The sequence below is a fragment of the Actinia tenebrosa genome, unplaced genomic scaffold (assembly GCF_029948245.1).
Source record: "Actinia tenebrosa isolate PJP-AT-01 unplaced genomic scaffold, QUT_ActTen_1.0 PGA_scaffold0__85_contigs__length_37466705, whole genome shotgun sequence".
NCBI classification, from domain to species: domain Eukaryota; kingdom Metazoa; phylum Cnidaria; class Anthozoa; order Actiniaria; family Actiniidae; genus Actinia; species Actinia tenebrosa.
In genome coordinates, this window is record NW_028292569.1 from 7,078,337 (window position 1) to 7,090,884 (window position 12,548).

Here is a 12,548-nt window from a genome sequence, read left to right on the forward strand (position 1 = left end):
AGAGTAGTTATTCAAGTGCAGAAGAGTGGGAAGGTGTGAGGCTGTAAAACTGGACCTCCTCAGAGTTTTATATGACGTTCAAAATATCCCTCAAAATTATATTATTCAAAAGCAAAAACGCGTGCGTTTTATATTTTACGGAACTTGAATATGACAATTTGCGAGGAAAAGACTTTATCATAAACTGAGGCAAAGTGATAATTGGGAAGTACATCAAATCAGAAAAAAAAATCGTGACAGATTTGAAATCGCTTCCGGGAATCGAAAATGTCGAGCTGTCACGTATTTGAAGAATGAGACTCATTCATATTTCTTTTTCTTTTATATATATATATATTACGTAAAGAGACGTTACCGTTTAGTGAGTGCTGATTAAGATTAAGGTTAAGGCATTTATAAATCATTATTTTTTCATCAAGTTTCGCGGTGTGCTTTGGAGAAGTCTCGGTACACCGCCATCACCTCGCGGGCATAAAATAACTGCTTCAAAACTCGCAAAAATTACGTGTTTTTCTATCCTTGCTCTCAAAATAGATTTATCCGTAGCTCAACCTGATTGTGACACTACAATTCTTATGTCGTTTTTCTATTTTATTTGATTTTTATCTTGGGATTTTTAATTTGAACTTCATCTTCAGTGGACATTTTAGGCAGACTGCCTTTCATTTCGCAATCGGCTATCCGCAACATGCCGGGCACCTTTGAAAGCCGGATTATTGGATCAGTAAAAAATGCCAGACTTTTAAGCTAAAAATCGTTTTTAACTTTCATTTGATTAATCGTAAAAGCTTCCAAATGACACCAAGATATGGCTTAAACACTAATGTTTAAAATTAAGCGCTTTTAAAATATCTAAAAATTGTGGTTTTCATAGAGAAGGTTTGCTAGAATGTCTTCCGAAGATGTCAAAATATGAAGACCATTTCCTTTTGAGTAATTTGGAAACAGAAAAAACTAGTCCGAGCTATGTTAATACCCGAAAATCCTCATATCTTTGTTTAAGCATTATCAAGGATAAACGCTTTACTGACCAAATAATTGAAGGCAAATTTGAGATCAAAACTGTATGTGGATGACAATTTGCGCGTGCTCGGTGTATTATCATCAAGAATGGCTCGCAAGTGACTTCTGTGAACACTGGTTTATTCCGAGATTTATTCCCATTTTGCTAAAAACGAGACAACGGTGAAAATTGGAATTTTATAAGTATTGAATTATTACAAGGAAAATGCCCTATAGCTTCCAGGATTTCACGAGCCAGTTTTTGCACGTAATTCCCTTGTCAAAAGATGACTAGAAAAGAGATGGTGAGGAACAGTTCTATGTGAGCTGATGAAAAAATTCATGAGTTTAGCAATGAACGTGCAAAAAAAAGCGTCACTATAAAACTAAAAAAACCGGATCACGTTTTGCTTATAGTTTGCTAGCGAAACAAAGAAAAAGATAAAGCTAGAAGTTTACTCGCTTATCTTAGATAATTTATTGGATAACGGTGCTAAAATTCCGAAAACACAACTAGACATCCAAGTATGAGCATGCAAGAAAGTCGTGCCATTTTCTCCATCTTCCTACATTTATTCACGATAATTTCAAAGCTAGTCTATAGCTTCAGGGACGTACTATTGACAACCTACCACGATAATGATTTTCGGATCCGGATTCGGTTGCTTTTAAATTAAACCGTGAGAGAGATATGATAATGTACAACTTTATAGCCGCGAGCATTGAACCCTTACACGCTAGTGAACAACAAGCCCTTCCCTGGTGATATCATATCCGCCCCGAAACAATGCGCTCTAGTTTTGAATTTAATGTGTAGAGGTCAAATAGGAGAACGCTATTCAGATGATAATTATGTAGGGCGGGTCCAGTTTAGGCGTTTTAAAATGATCTAATACGAAGATTTCTGATATCCATCATCACATGCATCCCTGATGGTTCGGGTCAGGAACCGGTCTGATTCGAAATGAGCATGCAGGAACAGCCAGATTTTTACTGCCGTACTAGTTTGTTTTTCACTAAATGGTACGAAGTCATTAAACCCGAATAGATATTAGACTAATAAACTTTAGTAGACCCTAATTCCATTGTTTTCTTTTGTGTCTATTTGACTATTACACATTGACTAATAATTTTTATTTCACGGGTTAAATGCCTTCACTCTGGTTGCATTTTGAAGTCTGTCGCCTGGATGGAGGCGACTTTGTTATTCTAACTTCTGCTATGTTAATCTACTTAGTCCAATCTTTCCATCTGTTCATCATGTAATATGGCGGTCGACTTTGCAAGGAACTGGACGTTTGCAAAGTGATATCGATCTTTCACGCACCGCGTTGCGCAAATACTAGATGTCGTGCGATCGTGGAAAGGATGTTCGGATTTAGCGGTATTCAGTTTTTGCAAAAGATAGAGCATCAATAATTATGCTGTATTGGTTTTGGGAAGGACGTGTGGCTTAGCGGTAGATTGCATACCATATATCCATCAAAAAGTTAACTTACAAAATTAAAAATCAGTGCGACGTTTTGTAGATCTATGGGTAACTGAACTTACTTTGTGCAAATGTGTGCAATTTCATACTAAGTTTTTCACGGCCATACTAGTATGCACTCTATCAGCGATAAACTTTGTAAGAATTAATGGCATATTAGTAAGTTCAGTATTAAACGGTATAGAGTTTGGGCTCGTGTTATTAGTACGCATTAGTATTTCACAATGTATAATGCTTCATTCATTACTTAAGCAAAACTTTGCGCTAATTTGTACAGTATTGTTACTTAACTTATTTACGGATATAGTATGTACACTAAGTAAATAGCGCTAATGCTTCTAACCAATGCGATCCGAGTTGGATTCCCAGACTCGGTGTCGTATGGGAGTAGAAACAGTGGAAGAAAATCCACTCATTTCACCATTGTTATTTTTGATTTAACAGTTCTATTGATGGTTTTCACGGCGGCCATGTTGGAGGAACTTAACAAAAAAATTGTCAATGAATTCTTTTGTTATATCCTCCAACATGGCCGCCGTGTCTTTCGGTTATTTAATTCTCTTGGGAATGGTTGAAAAACAACAATTAATGCACTAATGTTTAAAATTCAGTTTAAGATACGCTTAAAAATCCCGAACCACCGTTCGATAATAATGGCGGCGGCCATCTTGGATTGCAATTATGCATGAGGGGCGTCCAGGGAGAAATGTGGGGCTTGATGTACCGCGTGTCATCATTACACCCAAAGACGACACATCGATCAGCACTTTGAAAGAAAGTCAAACAACGAAACTCTACATTATACATTATATATTCGCCGTCTTTGTTTTGTGTTACCCCCTGGTCGATCCATAATGCCTTGCGATTCAAAATGTCCGCCCGCGTTTCGTTGAAGTAATCCATTCTATGATCTCTCTTTTCCTGTAAATCACAGCCACATATAATGAATCTTCTTTGAGTTTACCCTGCTTTCAATACGAATGTCCATTTGAAAGTTTTACGTGGTATGCCTCATAAATCCGCCAGTAAAACATCAAAAATATTGGTCATTTCCGATTCACGGAATGAGAATTTCAAACAATTAATTATAGAGGCATTGTCAGAAAATCTGAAGCACCACAGGCAGCCCAATCAATGTATCTGTGCTGCCTGTCAACATACTTGCAACGAAATGCCAGGTAATCAATATGAAGAATAAAATCGAAAATGGCGCAGTTAACCACGAGAAAACTTGCAGCTTAGAAACAACAATAACACTGACAAAAAACAAGATACATGTATAAAGAAACAGTTAAAAAAACAAACGACAAACAAAACAAAAAGTAAACAAAACAAAAAAACAACAACAAAAAGCAAACAATAACAAAGAAAAAATAAAGAAACGAACATGGGTGGAGTTCGTATTGCAGTGCATTGTGGGACTGTTGTAGTTGACTCGTCCCCAGTCGTCTCTCTTTTACGCACGCAAATTCTTGCAATAAGAGACGACTGGGGACGAGTCAGCTGTTGTAGGGGACAAACCAGACGCCATTTTGGAAATATATTCCCATTCCCAAAATGCACTGCAAGATCAACTCGACCAAGTTTTTCCCTCACCCTCGGAATGGCTAATTCAAAGAGATGCGCCGTTCAATAACTCATATCACACTTTTTTAGAGCGTAGATTTTTGAATCTTTTTTGGATTAGAATTTTAATAAATCATAATTTTAAACCGCGATTTTTTTTGTTTGTTTTTTGTTTTTTGTTTGTTTTTTTTTTTGTTTTTTGTTTTTTTTGTTGTTGCATTTTGCTATATCATAAAACATTGTTTCTGCCTAGCTGCTTTATATTATCAAATATTTTGATTCTCGCATAATATTATATATGAAAATATTAATTGTGTAGGTTCTATGAAACACCTGTTATTCAGGGGTCCCAGTGAAGAATCTTGAGGTAAACGCGTACTTTCATCATGAAAGTCTTTTACTTTGGAGTTTTCAAGCTAAAAAAATCATTTTATTCATTTAAAGTTTATGTAAAACCGATAATGTAACAAAATTGAGCTATGAAAAAATGATACCAAATATTTCAGAAATTCATTTCTGCTGTGAAGTGAAGAGTCAATGGTAACTTTACTTCAAAACCCGTTGGGGGGGGGGGGGGGGTACTCCCCTATATTCGCTATACGGGTACGTGCCGCCAAACAGGGTATGGTTTTCAGCGATTCTACTCTGGAACAGGCACATAAAATCGCGCTCGCTCTGGAACAGGGCATATGAAATCACGCTCTCTCCTCTCTGGAACAGGGTATCTATTTTTGCGAATACTAGAATAGGTTATGATTTTCAGTAATCTTGCTCTGGAACAGGGTATGAATTTCAGTGATTTTACTCTGGAACATGGAAGAGGGCTCAGCGGCACATCCCTACCCTAAACGGGCAAGAGTGACCCCCGGGCTTCCAACCCAATAGTCTTCCTATTTTTCCTTTGTTTAAATTATAAAAGAAAATGCCAAAGTAACCTTGTGAAATGAAATTTACAAAAAATAATGGTTTCGAAAAGAGTATGGACAGAAACTATCCACAGTCAGAAAATATTCTCTTGCTCTAATAGTTGGCTATAAAATATATAATTTTTTAGCTTCGTGCTCTCTTGATTAGAGTCATTGAAGTAGGGGTATAATTCAGTAGAACCGCTGAAATACGGGACACAAAAATTGTTACGGTGCAAGTTCAAAAACAATGTTGCTCGTTTTATATCCTATCTATCCAACTTGTCACGCAACAAAATCTAATGTTGCAAATTGGGACTATCACGGTGATATTCTTCACGCTGATTGGCTACAAGCTACATAATTCAAGATGGCGGCCGCTTCTGTATATAAAATGTTGCGTGACAAGTTGACGAGTGATGAAAAACGAGAAACAAATCGCAAATTTGTCGAAGAAAGTTGATTTACGTTCTACTTTTCGCAACAAGTTTTCCCAACTTGCAACGAAAGATTTTGTTGCGTGACAAGTTGGATAGATATGGTGTAAAACCAGCAACATTGTTTTCGAGCTTGCACCGCAACAATGTTGCCTGGCTACAAGTTGAACGTTTTTGTGTCTCTTATTTCAGCGCCTTAAAGAAAACATAGTGTCAGTCAATTAGGATGACTGACCTTACTTTTCTAACCAGAATTTAACAACCTTTGGATAGGTTGAAACAATTCACTTAGTCATTTAAAAAAATAACTGATTCTCAATTAGTGGGCACCGGCCTCAAACAACTGACGCGGGCTACTAAGGAATAGAAAATTTCCTCGCGCGCGCGCTGACTTCAGCATAAAAACCCGTTCACAGATCGTGCACTATGCCAGTTTACCAGGTAGCGTGGATGGAGTGGTTGGTTGGATGGTGGTTGGTGGTGGTGGTGTTGTCGTCGGGGCAAGAGTGGGAATAGCGATACCTGGAAGAAATTGAAAAATTGCAATAGTCCCCTTCACAGTTCCCTGCGCCATCTTGAAAGGTTAGCGTGCCTTTGCATCGAAGCGAGACGAACGGTGAGCTTGCAATGATAGAGACCTTTTTTAACACCTTGGACAATTATTTCACATGTCTCTATCATTGCAAGCTCACCGTTCGTCTCGCTTCGATGCAAAGGCACGGTTACCTTTCAAGATGGCGCAGGGAGCTGTGAAGGAGACTATTGAGAAAAAAAGTGACCAAATCTATAAAAATTGCGGGAACATTTGCTGGGCTTAAAATAACAGCTTGTCATCAGTCAATGTCCAGCCACATGTCAGTTGAGCTTTTTGTACGTAAACTATAGAATGTAGTGGTGGTGTGTGAGTGAAAATTATTGTGAAAGGGTTAGAATGACAGGACACTATAGATAAAGAGATTTATTTATTGATGCGGTTTGTTATTATTGTGTGTTATGTATTATATTATTCTGTTATTTTGATCATTATTGTATTAAGTGTGTGAAAAAGTTGAACTCGAACAAACCTTTCTCAAAAACAGAAAGTTCAGCAGATGTTTGCTCTTCCCCAAGATAATTACTAGCGACACACTGGTAAATGCCAGCATCGGACGGTAACACCAACTCGACGGTCATTGATCCAGGGGTGAAGCGCATATAATCTGAGTTGGGTGGTAGCTTGTAACCATTTTTATACCAACTCACGTTGGGCGTTGGCCTGCCGTCAACAGCACACTTGAATTTTACAGTGTCATCTATATGTGCTTTCTTGTTTGAAGGTTTGGAAGTAAATGTTGGAGGATCTGAAGGAACAACAATAATTGATTAATTCTTTATCATATAAGGTTTTTGGTAATGTCCTCCTGATCTGGGAATCAACTGGCTCACAGACCCAGTATGGGAGATGGATGCTCCTAGTAATGAACTCCTGATCTAGGAATATGCTGGCTCATAGACCCAGCATTGGAGATGGATGCTCCGAGTAATGGGGCTCCTTATCTGGGAATATACTAGCTCATAGACCCAGTATTGGAGATGGATGCTCCTAGTAATGAGCTCCTGATCTAGGAATATACTGGCTCGCAGACCCAGTATGGGAGATGGCTCCTTATCTGGGAATATACTGGCAGACCAAGAATGGGAGATGAACGTGCACTTAAGAGTTATAGGATTTTTGATCTAAAAAAATGCTGGCTTACAGACTAAAGTATAGAACGATCTGAGACATAACAACATTATATGCAAAAAGATATTATAAGAGGTTAACCCTATCAAGAACATCTCCAAAGATTGAATTGCAATTATAAAATAATTGGGATACTACGCGCGCTATGATTGGTCGAAAACCATGTTTGATGAGAGTATCAAAACACGTTATCGTCATTTTTAATCTATCGCGCGCGCTCATTGGTCAGTTTGAATAAGACGGCACGTAGGGAGAATTTACTTAGACTTTGCTTTTTTTCGATCTTTTCGCGCATTTGTTATTTTATAAAACAAATCAAAAACAATTTTCTGTGTGTTCTCCCAACATCCCGCGTGTTTTGATCAGAGTATCAAACACGGAAAACTGTTTTTGATCTGTTAATTAAGAAGTCGATTTTGCAGAGGGAGGAAAGCCAGTGTGAAGCACAGGAGAGAACCAACAAACAGCTCTATTCACATAAGACACCGAGCCTGGGAGGATTTGAACCCTGGTCACGTTGGTGAGAGGGGACGCATTCACATCACATGCAACATATATATGTTATTTACTGGCCAGGAGGTCCGGATAGGGAAAAACTGTGCCCGAGGTCTAGAATATACGGACCGAGGCCGTTAGGACGAGGTCCGTATATTCAAGACCGAGGGCACAGTTTTTCCCCATCCGGACCGACTATACGACGGTAAGTAACTTATTTATTTTTTTCCCGTATTTTTTTAACTTGTTTTTGTAATCGTTTTGTTTTGTCGTTGAGCGGCAAGGATACCCGAGGCAGATACTGACAAAATACCGCCTGCTCAAACAGCCAATCAGAACGCACAATTTTTTAGGATACCGGACAGGAAAAGAATAATTACACTTAGCCCCCGTCCACACGTATCCGGAAAAAAAATTTTTTTTTTGCGGATACGAAAATGTTTGCGTCCACACGCAGCGTATTCGATTCGTTTTCACCGTCCACACGTATCCGTTTTCGTAAAATTTGCGGATACGGACACCAAAATTTACGGACACGTGTGGACGCAAACCGTATCCGTAAAAAAAAAATAAATGCGGATACGTGTGGACGGGGCCTTATTTTACAAAATTTATTTTCATCTTTACTTACAGTGAACTTGCAGCGTCACAGACTTATACACGCTTAGACTGCCTGCCGATCCTTGACATTTGTATTCCCCATCATTATCGGGCATCGCACTAGTGATTTCAAGATTGCCTTCTCCCAAGATTTTGACTCTATTGTCATATGCTATAAGCTGTGCATTCTTATACCACTCTATAGATGGTTTTGGATTGCCGCGGAGAGCACACTCCAGCACAACCCTACTGCCTTTTGTGGTGTTTGTATTTGTTGGAGAAGCTTCAAAATCTAGTCTTCTTGTATTTCCTTTATCTGAAAGAAAATGTTAAGGTGATGAGATATTCCATACTATTTGTATGGTTTTGTGTTTTCAGCGTTGAATTACTTTAAGACAGTATATAATTATTCAAATAAGGAAATCGTCATCATCATCATCACCATCATCATCACCATCACTATCATCATCATCATCATTATTATCATCATCATCTTCATCATTACTATCATCATCATGCAACATCATCACCATCACCAACATTATCACTATCATCATCATCGTGATCTTCATCAACATCATCACTATCATTATCTTCATCCTCACCATCATCATCACCACCATCATCATCACCACCAACATTATTATCAATATCATCCTCACCATCATCATCACCACCATCATCATCACCACCAACATTATTATCAATATCATCATCACCATCATCATCATCATTATCATACCGTAACCTGATATATATCTTACTCACTGGCATCGACAGTTAGAACAGCAGCATTACTTGAACGCATCCTCATAGCTAGTTTATTCGTCGCAGTACACACATATTCCCCAGCGTCTGACCACTGTACATTTCTAATTTGTAATACGCCCTTATCTAATAAAGTATGTTTATTATTTGATGATGTTAATGATATGTATGTTCCATCTTTTTGCTTGAATTTCCAGGTAATTTTTGCTTTTGGCATTGAATGCCGAACCCTACAAAGTAATCTTGCTACATCACCGAAAATGACTTGTTGTGATGCTGGTTCTAATGTGACTTTTGAAGACATACCTGTAAGAAGAACGAAAAGAAGAAATGTCATTATTATTAAATTGAGTATGTCGTACACTGTATGAACATTATTATTGCAAAAATATGGTAACTTCAGATATCTATTCCCCTGTAGTTCCACAACATATTCAAAATTCCACATGTAAGGGGGTTGGAATTTCCAAGGGGAGGAGAGGGTCTGAGGGGGGCCTATTGTGTAGTTCCAGAAAATATCCATACCTCCCCCATGACGGAGAAGGAATTAGGAGAATATATCGTGTAGTTTCTGAAAATATCCATACTTCCAAAATGGAGAGGGTTAAAGTGGTGAGTATCTGGGGAATGTTTACCTCTCCATGGTGTGGGCCTGGAATGGTTTACAGAAAATAACAGTACATTATGTAGTTCAAAAACTTACCAGCAACTCTTAGATGAGCACTTCTACTTAAAACTATATAATCTTGACCTCTAATGCGTGACGACGCACGGCACTGGTATCGGCCTTCGTCCGGCCGACTACTTTTAGTATGTGTAATACTGCTAAAATATAAAGAACCATCTGGAAGGATTCTTCTTCTCTTGTCACCCAACAACATCTCTGTACCATCATGAAACCACGATATCGTGGGTCGTGGAATTCCTTCAACAGAACAGTTGAGAACTGCTGGTCTTTTCTTTATTACTATAATATCTGATGGTTCTCGAGTGAAATATGGAGCAATATTACCAGATGCTCCTGTGGAAATAATAAGAAAGAAAGTTATTAGATTTAAAATGGTAGGAATATTTTATACTAGTTTAAGCGTCTGGTTGCTTTGATGTTTTTTTTTTTTGCCGTGACAAGGACTAGTGGTTTATCTGGATATTTAGATGGATGAACCTTTGCCATAAGTTAAGCTGATGAAAAGTTATAACCATGAATACGTGGAATGCATTAATGGTTATAACCACACTTAGGAAAGGTTAAAAGGTTGTTGTTATATGCTTTATGTACTTGAATTTCCAGTAGAAAAACTAGTTAGAAAGCCAATAAAAGCTAAAGGAAATGACAGTTAAAGTGTCAATATACTCAAACTATCGTTGCCTCCTTATGGAAGGGGTGTGGAATTTCTAACGAGTGGGGAAGGTGTGGGCAGGGTGCATTTTGTACAGTAGTTGTTAACATATCCATGTCCCCCCCTAGAGGCGAATCAGAATTTCCAAGGGGTGGAGAGGATCTAAGGAGGGTATATTGAGTAGTTCCAAAAAATATTCATACCTCCCCGGCCTATGGAAGGGGGATTGCAATTTCCCAAGGTTGGGGAGCTAGGGTCTCAGGAGGGCATATTGTGTAGATTATCAATGGAGGAAAATTGCTTTACAGCCCTGAAATAGATGGTCGGTTATAATAAAGCCACATTCTTTATAGTAAAAGTTGATTTTCAAGGCATTAAAAACGTGTGAAATCTTCCTCCAAGTTTTAACCTCAATCCACGTTATTAACCCCATTATTAACCAACTCAAAACACGTCTTACGCTATTAAACATAAGTTATAAAGCCCTTCAAATTAACAAAGATATTTGAAGCAAAGCTTGAAATCCTTTACGCGATCATTTGATACCATTCTGAGGTTAACTTTGGCAGATTTTCAAGCAGAGAAAAACGCTTACCTTTTGAGACCAATAAAAGTGTCCCTCCGAAAATTATACACACCACCAGCTTGCTAAAAGTATACGACATCCTTCGTCTCTTTACTTGCCAAGAATTGAGGCTTAAATTACGGTTAAAGTGAGTAAAAACGTCCTCTAAATCCCTTCCATACTTTGTAGTTGTCCAACGCTTCATAAATCAAATGCCTGAAGGCTGAAAGGATGTATGTTTTATATTGTCCTCCCACGAAGCCCTTGAAATGGCTAAATATCGATTTCACGCACCGCGTTGCGCAAATGCTAGATGTCGTGTGGTCGCGGAAATGATGTTCGGATTTAGCGGTATTCAGTTTTGGCAAGAGATAGAGCATATTTATGCTCTCTTGGTCTTGAGAAGTACGAGGGCACACTTGTAACGAAATGCCAGTTATAATTTGGCATCATTTTTGTTCGTGAAAATTGCGCTATTTAGAGATACAAATACCAAACTATACTCAGTAAGGCACAAATATCACAGGAGGAAGCCTTGAGCGAGTACAAATATCCTGCGATACCAGTACTCTAGGTTATTTTGTACATATTTTAAAAAAAAAACCGGTTTCAAAGAAAAACTTAACCCTCATTTTGAAGCAGTAATGGTAAAAGGGTAAATTTTACACCGTGAAAAGATGAAAAACGTACTGACGTTTCGGACGCACTCCCTCGTCGGATTAAAAAAAGAGAGAAAAAAACTCATTTTGAAGCCTTTTTTAGGAAAAAAATGTAAGATTCGTTGGATAATAGAAAAAATAATCGAAAAAATATCCACCCGTAAAGAAAACTACACAATTCGTATAGGAAATCGCACGATCTTGAGTACAATTCGGAATTTATAGGTACGATTGAAGGCTTGAAAGTTTTCAATTTGAGAACTTTCAAAACATCACGAGTATCTATAAACTCCGAATTGTACGAGAAGATTGTGCGATTTTTTGTTTTTATAATACGCTCAACAAAATTTAGCACCGTAATTGGGCCTCTACAGTGTGCAATTTGGGATTGAATTGTGCTTCTCCCGTCTAATCGGGATCGAGTAATTTTGTAGAGTGTATTATAACACAAAGTGATTTTCATCCAGGCCCTTTCTCGATCGAATTTGAACTTAGAAGCTGATTAGATGCACCCTTAAGCCTGATTTTCACTAGCGACGGAAGCAGAAGCGGAAGCATAAGCTGAAGGGTGAAGCGTAAAACGCCTTATGTTCCTGTATGAATCAAAAAACGGAGACGTTAAGGCTGGTTTTCACTAGCAACATAAGCGACGGAAGCATAAACAAAAGCATAAGCATAAGATCGTTATGTTCTAGTGAAAATGAATGTGACTGAAGCACAAGAAAAACAATAGGAAGCCATTCCGTCCGCCATCTTGTTTCCCATGCAGGGTACTGAGTACGAGAATTTGATTGGCTCACCACCTTGTGCTTCTGTATGTTAGCGACGGAAGCATAAGAATCTGGTTTTCACTAGCGACGTAAGGACGGAAGCAGAAGCAGAAGCATAAAAGAAAAAGGAAACCTTCCGTTCCTTCTGCTTCTGCTTCCGTCGATGTTCTGCTTCTGCTTACGTCTCCGTTTTTTGATTTTCACAGGAACATAAGACGTCTTACACTTC

At 38.3% G+C, this 12,548-nt stretch overlaps 1 protein-coding gene across 1 annotated transcript; it reads right to left on the reverse strand.

The window, feature by feature from the left end:
* Nucleotides 1–4,465: 4,465 nt before the first annotated feature.
* On the reverse strand, nt 4,466–11,148 carry LOC116309005 (netrin receptor DCC). The gene is made up of 6 exons (XM_031719533.2): nt 10,921–11,148; nt 9,689–10,006; nt 8,986–9,291; nt 8,249–8,533; nt 6,464–6,739; nt 4,466–5,921 (listed from the first exon to the last, which is right to left on the reverse strand). The coding sequence occupies exons 1-6, from the start codon at nt 11,093–11,095 to the stop codon at nt 5,824–5,826; spliced, it is 1,458 nt and encodes a 485-aa protein (XP_031575393.2). The 5' UTR covers nt 11,096–11,148; the 3' UTR covers nt 4,466–5,823.
* Nucleotides 11,149–12,548: the final 1,400 nt, after the last annotated feature.